General features: G+C 45.8%; 1 protein-coding gene across 1 annotated transcript in view; it reads right to left on the bottom strand.

The window, feature by feature from the left end:
* The window catches only part of PAPPA2 (pappalysin 2), a 143,626-nt gene that overhangs the window by 83,096 nt on the left and 41,110 nt on the right, over positions 1 to 19,420 (bottom strand). The window contains exons 3-6 of the mRNA XM_033151073.1: positions 17,386 to 17,531; positions 9,362 to 9,655; positions 4,815 to 5,007; positions 187 to 308 (exon numbers count right to left, since the gene is read on the bottom strand). Of these exons, the coding sequence (XP_033006964.1) occupies positions 187 to 308; positions 4,815 to 5,007; positions 9,362 to 9,655; positions 17,386 to 17,531 (755 nt within the window). The remainder of the gene's footprint in view (positions 1 to 186; positions 309 to 4,814; positions 5,008 to 9,361; positions 9,656 to 17,385; positions 17,532 to 19,420) is intronic.

The raw sequence follows: 19,420 nt of genomic DNA, 5'->3' as shown, positions 1-19,420 counted from the left end.
CTATATGAAGAGGCGAGATTTATGTTTGCGTGTATTTAGGGCTGCAAAACTACTCTAAATGAATGTCTGAAACACAGGGTGGACCTTTTTAAAAATAAAATAAAAAGGGAAGTGAAACAGACATGGTTATCTCTAGCTCTCATCTGACAATCCTTCTGTTACGGGAAGAAGGGCTGGGAACTTTACCTACTGCTTCTTCTGGAGTCCAGTAGCCAGAAGAGTCACAGATCCGAGGTGAGGAGGCCTCATGTACGTATTGGCTGAATGTCCCATCTTCAGCACAACCTCCACAGAGGTTCCCTGTCTCTCTAAAAGACACACACAAGAGAGAGAGAGAGAGAAGTAGAAGGGGAAGGAGGGGTGGGAGGAGGAGAGAAAAACATACTCTATTCAATCTCTTCTAAGTCAGACTTTGAGCGACAAGCTAAGCAGTTTCAATGGCAACTCTCGTGAATTCCCAAGGCCTTATATAAGACGTGCACAAACTGTGGTCCACTGTGGCAAACTAACAAACACGTTACAGTGGAAGAGAGTCGGTGGCTCCTCCACACTGTCGCTAGTTGGTTCTTGAGTTTATTGTTCTAGCCAAAGGCCATGACAAACTTGTATTGGTGCACTCCAATGGTTCTTGCAAACCACCCTGTGATCCTTGGATGGAAGTGTGGCATAGAAATTTAATAAATAAAAAATAAATCCAGCGGCCCCAACTTTCACTGGAAGAATAAGATGTGAACCTGTTCAGGATCTGGAACTGCAGGTGCTTCTGGGGCCTTTCACCTCCCTCTCGCCTTGCACCCTAAAGGTCCTGGATCCAGTAAAAATATCACATACTCCAATAAAGTGGGCGAGAGGAGGTCTGTGCAGTTGCCATTTTGTTGTACTCACAGCAGAAGACCTCTGCTTTACACCCTGAAAGTCCTTTCACCTAGCAGTAAAAACATTTCCTTTTCAGGGTGGAGGGTGTAGAAGAAGAAGAAAAGGAGTTTGGATTTGATATCCCGCTTTATCACTACCCGAAGGAGTCTCAAAGCGGCTAACATTCTCCTTTCCCTTCCTCCCCCACAACAAACACTCTGTGGGGTGAGTGGGGCTGAGAGACTTCAGAGAAGTGTGACTAGCCCAAGGTCACCCAGCAGCTGCATGTGGAGGAGCGGAGACGCGAACCCAGTTCACCAGATAACGAAACTACTGCTCTTAACCACTACACCACACTGGCTCTCAACAGACCATTCCTCTTGACAGACAGACAGGCGTATCTGTGTGTGCGCAAGCATTTTGGTGAGCTGCCGTACATGGGTTTGTGAGGCCAGATTCCACAAGGGCAGACACATCCACCCCCCTCCGCACCCAGTATAGAATGACATATAATACTGCTTGTGGCCTGGCTGCAGCACCACTGACATTAAGAACCTGCTCAGTGCCATGTAATGCACTGTGGGGTTTCCAAGGACAGAAATATTTTTATTTATATGTATGGACCAGATTCAACTAATGAGTCTTCTGCCAATGCAACGGGGTTTCCTCCTCCTTTCCCCACACTGGCTCCAGGAGGTTGGGAGGACCCCCTGAACAGTGCAAGGGGGACCGAGAGAGAGAAATTGATCCATCCGAAAGCTGAAATGTTTGCACTGATGGAACGTTTGCAGTAATTATTCCTCTCAAAATGCATATAAACTGATATTTTAATGATGGATAGGGCTGTTTAAATTTTTTATAAGACTCTTTTACTGTGTGTTTTAATGACAGATGTTTATACTTTAATGTTTGTGGAACTCATTTTAATACTCGGTAAGAAATCTATTTTGGCAGTAAGTGGAATACAAATTAAGACTGAATAATGAAATGACGAATAAATTACAGGTGAAACTCAAAAAATTAGAATATCGTGGAAAAGTCCATTTATGTAAGCAATTGTTTTCATTAGCTACTGGAGTTTAATATATGAGATAGACTCATGACATACAAAGCGAGATATCACAAGCCTTTGTTTGTTATAATTGTGAAGATTATGGTGCACAGCTGATGAAAACCCCAAAATTGAGATTGTTAATTTGGGGTTCTCATCAGCTGTACACCATAATATCACAATGATAACAAATAAAGTCTTGACATATCTCGCTTTGCATGTCATGAGTCTATCTCATATATTAGTTTCACCTTTTAAGTTGAATTACTGAAAGAAATGAACCTTTCCACGATATTCTAATTTTTCGAGTTTCACCTGTATACACACACCTCTGAAATTATCCTAAGATGATATCCCAGTTATAGAAGCATGTGCCATTGCTTTTCTATTTTTACCTCAGCAGTCTGCATGGCACCTTTAATGGAGGTTCAGTGACTGCCATGCTTTGTGCTTTGCCTGAGCTTTCCCTTACGGTCCGCAAATAATATTATCTTGGAGGCCCCGGGCCTCATGGAGGTTAAACTGGCCTCAACCAGGACCAAGGTCTTTTCGGCTTTGGCCCCAGCCTGGTGGAACGCTCTATCGCAGGAGACCAGAACCCTGCGGGACGTGACATCCTTCCGCAGGGCCTACAAGACGAAGCTGTTCTGCTTGGCCTTTGGTCCGGGTCCAGTTTGACCCCCCTCTATGGGACCCTGTAAGTTACATCTTTGGCCCTTTTATCGGCTCATGTGGGACAAACATGGATAGCTGGCCCTGATCAATACTTGAGGTTCCCGACCCCTATGGTTGTAATTCGTGGGCAGTCATTTAATTTTATCCTGATTCAATTTTTTAAGCTGTATTTTAATCAATTGTTTGATTGTGTTTTAATGTATTTGATATTAGCCACCCTGAGCCCGGTCTTGGCAGGGGAGGTGGGGCATAAATAAAAATTTACTTACTTACTTACTTAATTACTTACTACCTTGTACTGAAGAATGGAACTGGGGAGACACTACATACAAATTGGGGTGGGTGCGTTTCTTATCTCTCTCAACCAGCAGAACCAGAATGGTAAGTATGGGTAGAAAAGTAAGGACAGCCCAGGTCATAAAAATGCTTTAAGACAAGAAATGTGCACAGGAGGGGATAGTGGTGGTGCTGACCTTTAAAGCCCTAAACGGCGTCCATCCTGTATACCTGAAGGAGCGTCTCCACCCCCATCGTTCTGCCCGGACACTGAGATCCAGCGCCGAGGGCCTTCTGTCAGTTCCCCGACTGCGAGAAGCAAAGCTACAGGGAACCAGGCAGAGGGCCTTCTCGGTAGTGGCACCCGCCCTGTGGAATGCCCTCCTATCTCAAGTCAAAGAGATAAAAAGCTACCTGACATTCAGAAGACATCTGAAGGCAGCCCTGTTCAGGGAAGTTTTTAATCTGTGACATTTTAATGTATCCTAATATCCTGAAGTTGAAGCTCCAGTACTTTGGCCACCTCATGAGAAGAGAAGACTCCCTGGAAAAGACCCTGATGTTGGGGAAGATGGAGGGCACAAGGAGAAGGGGACGACAGAGGATGAGATGGCTGGACAGTGTTCTCGAAGCGGCTAGCACTGTCCAAGATAGAAATTTGAAAGCCATTTGGAAGGTCTGAGGGAAGTCATGGCTATGATAGCCAAAACGGATGAATGCATGTTATTTTTATTTTTTGTAGTTGTTATAGTTTAAAATGATAAAAATCATTTATAAAAAAGAAAAGAATTTAAAGCAGGGCTGTGGGTGGGTGGAAGGGAAAGCAAGAGTTCCAAAGTACTGTACACAAGCACACTTATCACTAAGGCTGCATACATATATCTCATGCCGGTTGCGGCAGAAGGATCAAGACCAGCTTTTCTGTTGTACTAATACGTGTCTTCTCTCCCTCCTTGCCCCCCGCCCAACTTGACTCTAACATAAAGCCTCAGAGAAGGCATTTGCCAACTGGCAAACGAGTGAGAAGAATCGCCAGCTCATCTTTATCACCTTCTTTGCATTCTGGAATTCCATGCGCTGGAGGCCAACTTCAGCTTTCCCCAAGGTACACATGTTCAAATAAACATTTTCCCATCAAAACAAGTACGTGCGGGTAGTATGGGAGGGAACACCACACACACAGGGCGGGGGGGGGGGGCAAGGTCAAAAGGAAGATCTGCAAAATATATCGGCCATGGCAGGCTGTTCCAAGCAAGAGCATTTCCCTACACAGGTATTTTCACATAGGAAAGCCACGTGTATTTCCCAACATCTGAAAAACATACAGGTGAAACTCGAAAAATTAGAATATCGTGGAAAAGTCCATTTATGTAAGCAATTGTTTTCATTAGCTACTGGAGTTTAATATATGAGATAGACTCATGACATGCAAAGCGAGATATGTCAAGCCTTTGCTTGTTATAATTGTGATGATTATGGCGTACAGCTGACGAAAACCCCAAAGTTGAAATTGTTAATTTGGGGATCTCATCGGCTGTACGCCATAATCATCACAATTATAACAAACAAAGGCTTGACGTATCTCGCTTTGCATGCCGTGAGTCTATCTCATATATCAGTTTCACCTTTTAAGTTGAATTACTGAAAGAAATGAACCTTTCCACAATATTCTAATTTTTCGAGTTTCACGTGTATATGCAGAGCGACAGTCCTACCATGGCACATAGTGAGGAACCTGCCTCACATTCAGACTGCAGATTTTGGGCTTCCTTAAAGATCAGAAAAATGATTATTTATTCCACCCACAAAGCATTTAAAAAAAACAAACTGAAAGTAAACGAAGTAATACTGTTTATATACCCTCACACTGGCACAAGGAGATCATATGGCTTCCAATTCTAATTAACCACCATTTAGCATTCTTTGCCATCTTCACTGCCACTGGGTAGACTCTTACCTTTCATACAGCACCCCACTAAGAGGGGGCGGCCAGTGTATGGTGAGGGTTTCCTGGCTCTGCCCAATGACGACCGCTGGCATGGGGATCGGGGTGGGTCTCCTGCCCTGACTCCACTGCTGGTACACCAAATCCAGATAGCAATGCATCCGAGCCACTTGGTTTGGGGTGAAACTGTCCGTGCAATTGTCATCTGCGGGAGAAAGAGAGGCAGCTGGTGAAGCAACTGAAACGTAGCGCTAGACGGCCGGGGGGGGGCGGTGAGGGGAACCTGGTCAAGAGATCCCTCAGTGCAAGGGGGGCAGGTAGGCTTCGTGTGCCTCCCACACTGACCTGGTCTTCCACCCCTGTGCTCCTCCCAGAATATTCTGTGCATCAGAGAAGATTCAGTGACAGTGCAGTCCTTCACATCACAGGTGCTTAGGAAGACTGGAAGCAGCAGGACCCTCTGGCCTAGCTCACACTGAGGCCCCATCCGCAGTTTCCATTTAAAGCAGTATCATACTACTTGAAAAGGGACGCGGGTGGCGCTGTGGTGTAAACCACAGAGCCTAGGGCTTGCCGATCAGAAGGTCAGCGGTTCAAATCCCGGCGAAGGGGTGAGCTCCCGTTGCTCGGTCCCAGCTCCTGACCACCTAGCAGTTCGAAAGCACCTCAAAGTGCAAGTAGATAAATAGGTACCGCTCCGGCAGGAAGGTAAACGGCTTTTCCGTGCGCTGCTCTGGTTTGCCAGAAGCGGCTTAGTCATGCTGGCCACATGACCTGTCATAGGGATGCATGAGGAATTCTATCAGGCCACATCCTGAAGCAATTTAAGTGCCGTTGGATTTCCCTCAAGACTCACGTAATGATGAGGCAGTCAGAGGGCCACTTCAAAAAATAAGAAGTCCAGATTTTGTTCATGCAATGCAGATAGAAAGCTGCTCATGCTGTTTTGAAAAGTGAAAATTACGTAGGTTTCCCTACAGGCTAAATGCTAGCTGAATGGAATCCCTCTCTCACCCCTAGCAAATGTAGAGTTTCCACATCTGAAAGTGACATGGACCAGAAATGGAATGAACTGTCCATCCCACTCGTGACATAAACATATCTATGTCCGCTCCGGAGAGGAAAGTACAAAATCTCAGAGCATGTTATGCCATCCATTTGCCAACAGGTGGCAGTCCTTCAGCAACTGCTTAATCTCATCACAGGTGCCAAGTAAGCTCAAGAATTCTTCTTCATGAATAGCCAGGAATGTTGCCCTCAACATCAAGGAACACGAAAGACTCAGGGCAGGCATTTCGAAGAAGGAAGCTCAAAAGCTCAGCGATGAATGCATGACTCTTGAAAACAAACAGTTGTAATCAACCAGGATGAGAGAAGAGTCAACCCAGCCCCAAAGCTCAGAGCCAGGGGAGTCCACCAGCAATGAAGAAGAAGAAGAAGAAGAAGAAGAAGAAGAAGAAGAAGAAGAAGAAATGGAGGAGAAGGAGTTTGGATTTGATATCCCGCTTTATCACTACCCGAAGAAGTCTCAAAGCAGCTAACATTTTCTTTTCCCTTCCTCCCCCACAACAAACACTCTGTGAGGTGAGTGGGGCTGAGAGACTTCAGAGAAGTGTGACTAGCCCAAGGTCACCCAGCAGCTGCATGTGGAGGAGCGGAGACGCAAACCCGGTTCACCAGATTACGAGTCTACCACTCTTAACCACTACACCACATTGGGCAGCAGAGCTAAGAGGGCCAGGCTTGTGGGGCAGGGAGAAACTTAAATACATACTTTAGACATTGCACTTATGAAAACATAATCCATAGTTCCTGGCACTAACTGTACATAGGATCTGCTCTCTAGCTTCCATCAGGTCACTCCTACAGATTAATCTTCTCCATTAAGTTTAAGCCTCATAATCCTCATACGCTTCTCTGCTTATTCCTACAGATCAAGCTGCCCAAAACAGCATTGAAATAAGACAGGTCATCTCTTTTTCCCCCCCTTGGCAGTCCTTCCAACTATAACAAAGCCAAATTACGTGTAATTGCATTCATATCCATGCTACCCTTTTCTGTCCTCTCCCTCCCTCCCTTCCTTGTCTTCCACACGATTGAATGAGGATTGCTAGCTCACTGCATCCACAGACCTTCCATCTTCTTTCCTTTCCTTTCTTGGTTCCTTTAAAGAGCTTGCCAAAGAGGAATGCACCTGTCCTGAGAAATAATACCCACTCTGTGGAACTTGCTTCTACGTAGAATTGTGACCTCAAAAGTGTAGATGCCGTGGGCTGTAATACTTTACACACTTACCTGGGAGTAAGCTTCGCAGGATGCATGCTTCTAGTATCTCCAGACCAGAGGAAAGGTCACCAAATGGAAGCAAGCAATTCACAAAAAAACATGGGCTCTTCTCATGAAGACAGTAGCACCCTCTGGGTGCAGAAACACATCCTGGATTTGAGTGTTGACTATGTCTACAGCATATACAGGGCCTGTCTGTCTCTAATGCTGTAGAGATTGTCTTACACACAAATGTTCACACTGCATATTTCTGGGTGAGCAAACCTTGCCTTTAAACGAATTTCGCTCGTTGCAAAACAGAAAATAGTTTCCATAAGGGTTTCCCCCCAAAACAGAGCTGATCAAAATTTCCAATTTTTCCACTCCTGAGAATGAGGCAGAAAGACAGAAGACACTTTTGGAAGGGAAGAGCACTTCTGAGAAAACGCTACTACAAAAGTACTTTCATACGAAAGTACTGAAGCAACTGTATTCTCCTATGCTGTTCTTAGGGTAAGGGACATTTTAGGGGACCCTTCTTAAATGAATTTATCTACTTACACATTATTTACAATATATTTGAGGTAGGTATAGGTAGTCTACCCAACCACCGTTTATTGCCTTCCACTCCCCTCAGTTGCCCCTGCTAGCAAAGTGAACCAGGAACAGACTAACAGAGCGGTAGTCAGAATATTGCAGAGCCCCTCAAGGTGCTCATTTAAATGGCCTACGACCCAGAACGTTAAGAACTGCCTTTTCCCATATGAACACGCTCAGGCCTCATACTGTTCCCCATATTCTGTAACCAGTGGAGATCTGGCAAGCAGGCACAAAACAGAGGTGGCCCTTGACTGGGGCTAGTCTTCACTGGGTTAGCCTACCAGGCTCCCTCTGCATTTAAATGTGCAGCTGAAACACATTGGTTCCAGCAGACTTTTACTTATAGTTCTGACCTCCATTCATAATTGTGGCTGGTCACGGAACACAGCTATGTCATTACTCTGGAGTAGATACAGGACAGCCAGTTTTTGGTTTTTTTACTGCCAACTATGAGATCCGGTCATTGGGCCATGCTGAAAATACATCGAAATATTGGAACTGCAAAGCAAGTTGCACATGACTGGGGGTGGGCAAGCTCTGTTTCTCTAGCTGAGCCTTTGTGCCAGGAGCATGGGGACAAGATACCTCCCACTAGTAGTTCCTAGGTGATGAGAAGCTTTCAAAATGCGTGTTCTCCATCCTAGAGAGCACGGGTTGCGGTGGGGGCCAGAAAATCCACCCTTCCAGTGTGGGTTGGTTCTGAGTTAGTCGCTGTTTTGATTGGGGCATTACTTGTTTGTTGGGGAGAAATTAACGTTGCAATTTTGGTTGATGGACAGTTACTGGATTAAAATCCTTGGCACGCCCTGTATTATTCCTCTTTGCTGCTTGCAACGGATCGCCCGCCCTCCCCTCCCTCGTTTTAGGCCTCTGCGTTGACCTTGCTATGCCTGTCATGGCGTCGTCTGCCGTTGGTGCAGGGGCCTGGTAGGAATTTTTCCAGTTGGCTGATTGGCTGGTGCCTTCTGGTTTTCGCCTACTGCGTAGCAATTAGTCACAACTTGTAAGGTTGGCGGTTAGGCATTGGTTTCGTGTTCGTTGCTGGAGGGGTAATGATTGGCTGTGTCTGCCCCTCCAATGCTGCTGCTGCTGCGTGGGGAATTCCGTTAAAGGAATCCAGGGGCTCGCAATGCTTTTGTCCGTATCCCCCGGTCGGGGGCCAGGGCCACGCAAGAGCCCCTGGGAGCATTTGGGGAGAGTCGTAGTGTCTGACCCCCCAGCTCCTATTCTCTCCCCAATATGCTTTCCCTTACTGATGGTCGTCAGTTCTGTCCCCAGTGGGTCAGATAGTCTAAACCAATGCCACTCACATATCTTGTATTTTAATAAAGTTGTGGCCAAAATTTATCCCAAAAACCAAACCAAAATTAATGTTTCTGGTGTGAGTTATTTACTGGAGGGTGGTTGGGGACCTCAACACGCAAAACCTTTGAAAGGGTGTGGAGATTTAGAATTCATGAGATCTGGAAACAAAATGCATGTGATGCTTGTACGATTTGCCTTTTGATTACTGAGATTTTCAAAAGCACGGCCCTCTTTTCTTTACCTAATGCTAATCTGTGAAATCATGAGACCTTCCAACTTATAGTATAGTTCTGACAATGAACGCAGAGGTTCTCAGCATCTCACCGGACTCATCTGAAGCCCATCTCAGAACCTCATGAAGCAAAAGTTCCCCCCCTCCCCTTCCTTACCTGTGTAGCTCATATAATTGTTGAAGGGAGTTCCAGAGAAGTGGGTCTGGCCACAGGTGTCATTGGTCGGATCTGGATCCCGACAGCGTTTGCTTTTGGGAGTAGGTGCTGTATCGGCACAAAGATCTCCAGTCTCCATGGATGGTGTCGTCTCCCTGCACAGGTCATCACAGGATTCCCTTTCATTTACTCCCTTAAAGACATGGTAGAGTCCCAGGATGTGTCCCACTTCATGGATCATGGTATTTGTATGACCCGGCATACCATAATAGGCCGGATTGAGGACCACACCACCTGAAACAGCAAATGCATTCAATGTCACTCAGAGAGAGGAGTGGAATCCTGAGCTAAAGTAAATGCCAACTTTTCCAGTGAGAAGTTCCAAATAGTGTTCCTCATCATGAGAAGACTGGCTGGGAATGGCCTCTGTAGAGCTAACCATCTTTAGGTCTAACCCTAGGTGAGCGCCCTAAGACAGATCAACAGATGGGAGAAGAAGCCCACTAAGCTACCTTAAATAGTACCCATGCAAATAGAGTCCTTCCTGCCAGCAGAACTACTTATGAGTAAGTATACCAATCTGCGTGCCAGCTCATAAGGAAGAAAGGATCCATGTCGAAGTCGTTCCTGGTCCACTGTTTTGCTCCTGAGGATGAGCTTCAGCAACAAGATACGTTCTTTGACGAGTAGACATGTTTCAAGCAGCAGGCTGGACAGAAAGGTGATTCTACTGCTGCCTTTCAAGGTGTAAGGTAAAGGTAAAGGGACCCCTGACCATTAGGTCCAGTTGGGTCCGACTCTGGGGTTGCGGCGCTCATCTCACGTTACTGGCCGAGGGAGCCGGCGTACAGCTTCCAGGTCATGTGGCCAGCATGACAAGGCTGCTTCTGGCGAACCAGAGCAGCGCACGGAAACGCCATTTACCTTCCCGCCGGAGCGGTACCTATTTATCTACTTGCACTTTGACGTGCTTTCGAACTGCTAGGTTGGCAGGAGCTGGGACCGAGCAACGGGAGCTCACCCCGTCGCGGGGATTCGAACCGCCGACCTTCTGATCCGCAAGCCCTAGGCTCTGTGGTTTAACCCACAGCGCCACCCGCGTCCCACCAAGGTGTACACACCCAAAAAGTGTGAGTGACAGCAGAACCTATTTTGAAGAGGGGGCAGAAGTCTGCTTCTCCTCCCCAAAATTAACTGCCACTAATGTGTGTGTCGCAGACATTTCCACAGCAGCCCTACCTTCTTTTATTCAAGATTATTCTGTCCTGTAAGAATACTTGTCAATTAAGCAGCCAAACATTCTCAAAATAAACACCAATTATTTGACCGTTATCGAACACTGTCAAATATGCAGGGGGGGCTGGTTCTCCCTTCTTTTCATTATTCCATCCTCGTTTCTAATATCTAAGGCCATGGGATACAGGCCAGGAACTGTTCCGTCTTTTAAATATCATACATACCTATCAAAACACTGTTGCCTATAAATAATAACTCTTTTTTGTTATAAAAAGTGAAGTTGGGTTGCTTTTTTTCATAATGACTAAGTCACACTATTTAGAATTCTGAAAAACCAATGTGTTAATATTTTGCCATAAATATTTCTGGTGAAACGGGCTCTTCCCCCCACCCCCAAAGTTCTGGTCACAATAAATGCCTTAGCTATTAGGGTTCTCTGTGTTACAAAAGGCTAGCACAGTTCTCCCCTTGGCAAATCAACCTTATCTGACAGTATTTGACCTTGCTTAAAGAAACACTTTTCTTTTCTTTTCTTTTTTTAAAATTTTTTTAAATAGCTTTATTTAATTTCAGACTTATAAAATACAACCATATCAAATCAACCAATAGAAACAAATAAACAAAAAAAATACAACCATATCAAATCAACCAATAGAAACAAATAAACAAACAACCCCCCAAAAGCATATAGTCTAGACATAATAATCCATGAAAAATAATATTTGAAAAAACAAAACACACATTAAAAAGCAAAGAATTATAAATAACAATTAAAAATTGACTTCCAATTGTCTGTATATCGCTTCCCTTAATAATGAAACAAAACTTGCTATACCTTATACAATGATTGAAAAATATATAACTAAATAGACAGCTCACATTTTAATATAAATCTCCCCACATGTATCAGTATTTGACCTTGCTTGGTATCTGAAGAAGTGTGCATGCACACGAAAGCTCATACCAAGAACAAACTCGGTTGGTCTCTAAGGTGCTACTGGAAAGAATTTTCTATTTTGTTCTTGCTTAAAGAAACACTTTTCGACAGATCAGATGGCCAGGCCACCTTTCATGTTTGCATGGCAAGACGGGCTGCAGGAGAGCTCCATTCACTGACCGGGGACCTACTTAGCTAACAAGCAAAAATTGAACCAGGAAAAGAAAACTGAGGCTCATTTCCCAGCCAAACCCCAGTCTGAGACAGGAGGCTCCCTTGCTGAAAGCAAAGGAGAGGAATGTGAGTGAGTGAAGAAAGAAAAGCTTGCTAATAGCTAAGTTAATGGGATGTTAGAGCCCAGCCATAATCCCACTGTGTCAACCGCTAACAGCAAACAGCAAAGTGAGTCTGATTGCTGAGGGCACAGGGGGCCTCAAAACCTACTATTCCCACCTTCAAGCAGAAACTTGAAACCCTTTCCACTGGAGAAAAATATGAGCGGGAGAGAGCCAGCTACTGCTGAGAAGTGTCTTGGCAACCTTGTGCTCAATCCCCCACTTTCTCCAAGAATGCTAGCTTGTTTTCAAACTGGGTGAACACACACACACACACACACACAAATTCATTTAATGGGGGAAAGGTTGCCCGGTCTCTGTGATCCCTCTCCTGTGTGAAAATTTCTGCATATTGCAAGCATAGCTGTCAAGTTTCGGATTTGAAAATAAGGGATCAGCACTCTCACCTGTCCTGGGGACAGTCTACAGTTCTTAGGGACACAGTCCACGCCGTGGTAATCCCCCCCAGGCTACAAATTAATTTACACCAGGAAAGAGCCCCCAGGAAAGAGAAATCAGGGCAGAGAAAAGAAAGCACTTATTCACGCAGCACACGGTTAACCTCTGGAACTCCCTGCCACAGGGAGCAGCGATGGCCACCAACTTGGATGGCTATAGAAAAGGATTAGGCAAATTCATGCAGGAGGAGAGGACCACTGGTGGCTTCTGGCCAGGTTGGCTCTGCTGTGCCTCCAGTTAGGGGCAGCAATGCTTAATCTGAGGACCTGTTGCCAAGAAACATTCGTCTATTTTATCTTCTTCTTCTTTATATGTCTGTCTGTTATTTATATTCCACCTTTTTCTCCAAGGAGCTCCCTGGTCCTAGTCCTCATTTAATCCCCACAACAGTCCTGTGAGGTAGGCAGGCAGGGCTGAGAAAGGCAGGAACCCAAGGAGTCCCTGGACTCTAACTCTCCTTCCCGGAAATAAGGGAAATTTAAGGGACATCAACAATAAGTGATAGCAGCGGGAAACGGCTTGGAATAAGGGAGTTTCCCACAAAAAAGGGAGACTTGACAGCTATGATTGCAAGGGCCAAATTGGCCACCCAAGGTCTCTGGGAAAGTGGGGTGGAATAGTTTTTAAAGCTTCTGCTGCCCTAGGGTATCATTTATAGCAATCATACCTCCCTTTTCCAGATTCCGTGCTGGCCAGCTCATTTACTTTACTTGTGGACTTGTTATGAATCAGCTTTGATTTAAAAAAACAAAAAAACTTCTGAGGGGTCAGCAAGTGACTGCACAAAGGCCATCAGACATGAAAGTTAAGAGGTGTGGAGTGAGTCCATGATGGCCTTTGCTTAGAGATCAAAACCTCAGCAAGCTAATAATCTTAGCTTGTCAAAGGCCAACGCTTTGGCTCCTCTTCAGGAACAAGAGAATTTACCACATAGGAACTTAGGTCTTCATAAAAAAAAAAAAAAAAACCCAGCAGGCTACAAGTACTTAAGCAAGCACTTAAGCCACACAAGTCAACACCCCTGAACTTTTGGAACTGACCAACTAAGCTGAAAGATCAGTTCTGGTGGCTGCAACAAGACCTGAAGTTATGGCCCGCAAGTATCTGGGTCGGTAGAATGAGCTAGAGGACGGCCAACCTCTGCGTTTTCAGGGTTCACACTTTTCTCCAGCCTGTTTGTGCCAAACAAAACTGATTTATCTTCAGATGACAAGGCTCTGTAGTAAAGTACCATATTTTTCGCTTCATAGGGCGCACCTCATTTTTAGAGGAGGAAACAAGAAAAAAAATATTTTTTTCTGTTTTTCCTCCTCTAAAAGCCCTGTTTTTTGAGGATCAGCTAAAAGTTTTGCAGCTTTTTTGTAAAGGGAAAAGCCCTGTTTTTTTTAGGAGCACCTAAAAGTTTTGCAGCTTTTTGCAAATGGAAAAGCCCTGTTTTTCTGAGGATCAGCTAAAGGTTTTGCAGCATTTTTGCAAAGGGGAAAGCCCTGGGTTTTTTTGAGGACCAGCTAAAGGTTTTGCAGCTTTTTTGCAAAGGGAGAAAAGCAAAGCTCCTTTTGCAAAGGGGGAAAAGCAAAGAGGAAAAGCCCCATTTTTTATGGGGTTCAACTCACATTTCTGCAGCTTCTGAAGGAAAGGGAGCCATTTCTACAGTTTCCAGACAGATAATCTAATCAGCCAGTCACATGTCACTGGGGAAACAAACAACCTCCCTCTGCAGCACATTCAACAATGGAGGGCGGGGCTGAAAGGGAGCCGGGACTCTTATCTCTCTCCCGATCTCTTGCTGATCAGCTGCTGAGCGGGGTCCTTTCAACACCCCTTTTTTTCTCTTTGTAAAATAAAAAGCACTATCTGCTTTTGGCCCCTGGGCAATTCGGCTCCAGGGACCACCATTCGCTCCATAAGATGCACAGATATTTCCCCTTAATTTTTAGGAGGAAAAAAGTGCCTTTTATGGAGCGAAAAATACGGTACGTGGCACCCAGCAGTAAGTGGTAAATATGGGAGACTTCCCCCCCCCCCATAACAACACAACCTGAAGTCACCCGATGAAATGGTTGAGCAACAGATTCAGTTAAAAGAAATATATTGCTTAATAAGTAATATACCTCACGTTGTGTTGATGGCCACTGGATTGGATGACACAGATTATAGGAAGAAGTATTCAAATTAATGGCGGAAAGCTCTGTCAAAGGCCATGAGAGACAAAAAATATTTGTCCCCGATTTTAATGTGTTAATACTCAAAATTGTTAATGTGAGGCTTGAGACACTGAGTGTTTTGTTATTATTCAGATGATATTTATTGATGTACAGAAGGACTAGGGTTTTTTTTTTAGATCTTTTCACAGCTGCCAAGGATGTTTTGGCTCAGCAATGGAAAACATTGCTACTTAAGGAACAGCTTAATTAAAAGGTGGGAAACCACTTAAGGTGGAAAATACCTACTTAAGGAACAGCTAATTAAAAGTTCTGGAAATTACCAAAATGGATATGCTTGTGATCAACACCAGAAAAATGGCTTCTCCTGTCTGCCCCTAATTAAAGTGGGTTCCATTTCTCTTTACTCCACTGTGATACTAAAAAGAGTATTTTTGCAATATTTGTTTTTTGAATTTAAAACAAGATGAAAGAAAAATCAGTGACTGTTTAGTCAAACTTGTTACTGTATTTGCTATAAATATGATGAGGGCATGCAGGAGCCAGAAAAAAATGGTTTTGAGGGCTGTATTTATCCCACAGACCATCAGCTGGACATTCCTGGCCTAAGTAGGAGGAAAAGGAGATAAAGGGTCTCCAGGGGGCTTTGAACCTTGGAAAGTTGTCGCTGAGGTAAAATGTGGTGTGCTGGAGAAAAAGAGTGGGAATCGAGAATGGGAAGCTTGCTCAACACCCCAGCTCAGGCAGCTAAAGGAAATGGTTTGGTGAACATTTTTGTGCAGCTGTCCAGTGTTTAACTTTGTGAGCAGGTATCTTGAAAAGATCTACAGGATTCCTGAGAAACCAAAGCCACGTGCATTGGAAAATGCTTCCTAAAAGGGAATGAGGAACTCTCGAAGTCTCTGAACTAGTTCTCTGCTGCAAAAATTCCCACATCACAAATCTGCAAAGTGCAGTGGTACCTCGGGTGATGTACTTAATTGGTTCCGGGTTGCCAAAAAGTACGCAACCCGAAAACTGCACTTTGCGCATGCGCGAACTGCACAGACTGCTTCTGCGCATGTGCGAATCGCGCATGCCCCGAAAAACACTTCCGGGTTACATAACCCAAAAATACGTAAGCCGTTGCGGACGTAACCTGAGATACAACTGTACTATGAGTGGAACCAAACGTATCACATGCATTTTTTTAAAAAAATGCAAATCCTGTGCCAAGAACTATATACAGTGGTGCCCCGCTAGACGAATGCCTCGCTAGATGAAAAACTCACTAGACGACCGGCATTCGTCTAGCGGAAGCTGCCCCGCAAGACGAAAAAGTCAATGGGGCTGCTTCGCAAGACAAAAAATTTTCGTCTTTTTTTTTTTCATTTAGCGGAGCGCGGCTGTCATTGCCGCTTCGCTAGACGAAAAACCCGATAGACAAAAATTTTCGCAGGACGAATTATTTTCGTCTAGCGGGGCACCACTGTACAACATTCACATTACTGGAGAAATAAATCCAATACATTTCTGTTGAATTTTATTCCCGGTAAGCATGTTTACGAATGCAACCTTGCCACTGGTAACACGCAAAGAAAGGCAGGAAGGGGGTGGGGCGGTGGGCTGGTGGTATGAAGCAAATTAAGGCAGCAGGTTATGGGTACCACAAGGAGCAGCAAAGGTTCACAGTCAGCTCCGGAAGATGACCAGGTGGAGAAGTAATTGGAACCCACTAAGAAAGCTGCCCCCTTCATGGATCACTGCCTTGTCGTGGCGAAGGGGCAAAAATATCAACAACCTCAGATATGCTGATGATACAACCTTGATGGCAGAAAGTGAGGAGGAATTGAAGAACCTTTTAATGAGGGTGAAAGAGGAAAGCGCAAAATATGGTCTGAAGCTCAACATAAAAAAACTAAGATCATGGCCACCGGTCCCATCACCTCCTGGCAAATAGAAGGGGAAGAAATGGAGGCAGTGAGAGATTTCACTTTCTTGGGTTCCATGATCACTGCAGATGGTGACAGCAGTCACGAAATTAGAAGACGCCTGCTTCTTGGGAGAAAAGCAATGACAAACCTAGACAGCATCTTAAAAAGCAAAGACATCACCTTGCCGACAAAGGTCTTTATAGTTAAAGCTATGGTTTTCCCAGTAGTAATGTACGGAAGTGAGAGCTGGACCATCAAGAAGGCTGATCGCCGAAGAATTGATGCTTTTGAATTATGGTGCTGGAGGAGACTCTTGAGAGTCCCATGAACTGCAAAAAGATCAAACTTATCCATCCTTAAAGAAATCAGCCCTGAGTGCTCACTAGAAGGACAGATCCTGAAGTTGAGGCTCCAGTACTTTGGCCAACTCATGAGAAGAGAAGACTCCCTAGAAAAGACCCTGATGTTGGGAAAGATGGAGGGCACAAGGAGAAGGGGACGACAGAGGATGAGATGGTTGGACAGTGTTCACGAAGCTACTAACATGAGTTTGGCCAAACTGCGGGAGGCAGTGAAGGATAGGCGTGCCTGGCGTGCTCTGGTCCATGGGGTCACGAAGAGTCGGACACGACTGAACGACTGAACAACAAAGAAAGCTGCAAAACATTTTCTAACAAAGATGGGCTGTCCCCGGGGGGAAGGGCAAGTAGGGGCAACTGTGCTTTGGGGAACCAGCGGCCATGGACAACAGCCCCACTCCCTGTCTCACCCTGTCACCACCCACCCACCCAACGTTCTCCACCTCATCCCTACCAAGAGCAAAGCAGCAAGGGAGAAGGTGCAGGCCCTCAGTGCCATTCCTAAGTGACATTTTACCTAACAGGACAGGATAGCACGGATTCTGTCTGCAAGGAACCTTCTTTGCAAAGGTCAGTGGCAGAGGGCGACCCCCAACCCAGGTGCACCCAAGAGCTAGGCTTACCCAGGTGGCTGAGGGCATCCTTGTCCCAGGGCCAGGTGGCAGCACCTGCGAGCTCCTCCCGCACAGAGCTAGCAAAGTAGACGTTCAGGAAGTGAGTGCTGTTCAGCTGAAGCGCCTCCTTCAGCTCCTTCACGCTCATATATGCCCTGCAGAGAGAAGGAGAGAGGTAACACGAAACAGTACAGATTAATTACCGCAGTAACAACACTTCGCATCTGAAAGATACTCGGAGTCGAGTGTGAATTTCATGCTCTTTATTCAGCTCATAGTAGTGAGGAATGCAGTTCCCCCAAAATGTTTGCTTTATATACACTATTTACACAATGGGCCCCACGTGATTGGCTAATTCCGGGATACTCCTGTATGCCAATCGGAATGCGGATTCACTTCCACCTGGAGCTGGATTGGGTGGCTCCTGCAGACCAATCAGACTGCTGCAATCACAATCCTATTGTTCTGGGACCAGTCAGACTGCTGCAATCTCAATCCTATTGTTCTGGGACCAGTCAGACTGCTGCAATCTCAATCCTATTGTTCTGGGACCAGTCAGACTGCTGCAATCTCAATCCTATTGTTCTGGGACCAATCAGACTGCTGCAATCTCAATCCTATTGTTCTGGGACCAGTCAGACTGCTGCAATCTCAATCCTATTGTTCTAGGACCAATCAGCCTGCTGCAGTTTGGATCCTATTCAACTCAGTACATAACAGCATCCATGCAGTCCTTTTCCTGGGTGCCCATCTCAGTGGCAGGCCGTGTGGCCTAATGCCGAATCCCTAAAACCTCTTCTCCTTTGAAGTAGGTCTTGGGAAGCACAAGAGCGCAGCCCAGTATCTTCATCAGCATCTCTACTAGGGACAGATTCATGCTAGCATGATGACGAACTTTCAGGCAGTCTGTATATTTGGAAAGAGCGGCAGAGAGAAAAGGTTTTGAGAAACCGTTCAAGAAAAGCCCTGCCTGTGCTCAGCCTGGCAAATGGCTCTTTGCACACAGGCTCCCAGTGCTTCCTGGAATGACCGTGTGAAGTTTTGCGGTGGTGGCATGGTCATTTCAGGAAGCGCTGCTGGGCCGGACGCCTTCTGTGGCTGAAAGTGGGCTTTAAAAGAAAAATGAGCTGCAGAGAAGGCCCCTCAGCCACCTTGTTCACTTAAATAAAGGTAAGTGCTGCTCTTGCCCCCAAACCAACGAATTTTGAAGAAAGTTTTTCTTCTTTCTGTGAAAGCAGCAGGGAAAAAGAATACAGTGGTGCCTTGCAAGACGAAATTAATTCGTTCCGCAAGACTTCTCGTCTTGTGGAAATTTCGTATTGCGAGGCACTATTTCCCATAGGAACGCATTAAAATTTAATTAATGCGTTCCTATGGGGAAAAAAGTCCGGGGTCGCCGGTCAGAAGGGGTGCCGTCCGATCGCGTCCGCCATCTTGGTTCGACTGCGCATGTCTGGACGTGTGGACATGCGCAGTCGACCCAAGATGGCGGATGCGATCGGACGGCACCCCTTCCGACCAGAGCAAAAAGGTAAGACTTTACAGCTATGGCGCCACGCCACGTTTTAAAGCTGCAGTGGGCGAACAGCAGCGCTGCTGTACGCCCGCTGCAGCTTTAAAATGCGGCGCGGCTCCGGTCAGAAAGGGTGCCGGCCGATCGCGCCCGCCATCTTGGGTCGACTGCGCATGTCCACCCAAGATGGCGGGCGCAATCGGCTGACACCCCTTCCGACCAGCACCGGACCGGACCGCGCCGCGTTTTAAGGTTGCAGCGGGCAAACAGCACGGCTCCGGTGCCGGCTTACAGTGGTACCTCGCCAGACGAATTCGTCTTGCGAAAAACAGCCACAGACGAATTCGCCTCGCGAGTCAACTAAAAACTCACAAAACCCTTTCGTTTTGCGAGTTTTTCGTTGTGCGAGGCATTCGTCTTGCGGGGTACCACTGTACCTGTTTCACAGGGAGCAAAGACTTTCACAAAAACAGGAGGCGAGGTCTGACCCAGCGTTATTTCACACAACCCCTGAATCAACTCTGATTTCCC

This window comes from Lacerta agilis, chromosome 6 (assembly GCF_009819535.1).
Source record: "Lacerta agilis isolate rLacAgi1 chromosome 6, rLacAgi1.pri, whole genome shotgun sequence".
Taxonomy (NCBI): Eukaryota; Metazoa; Chordata; class Lepidosauria; order Squamata; family Lacertidae; genus Lacerta; species Lacerta agilis.
The sequence above is the reverse complement of the archived record's forward strand: the minus strand, read 5'-3'. Positions and strand labels throughout refer to the sequence as shown.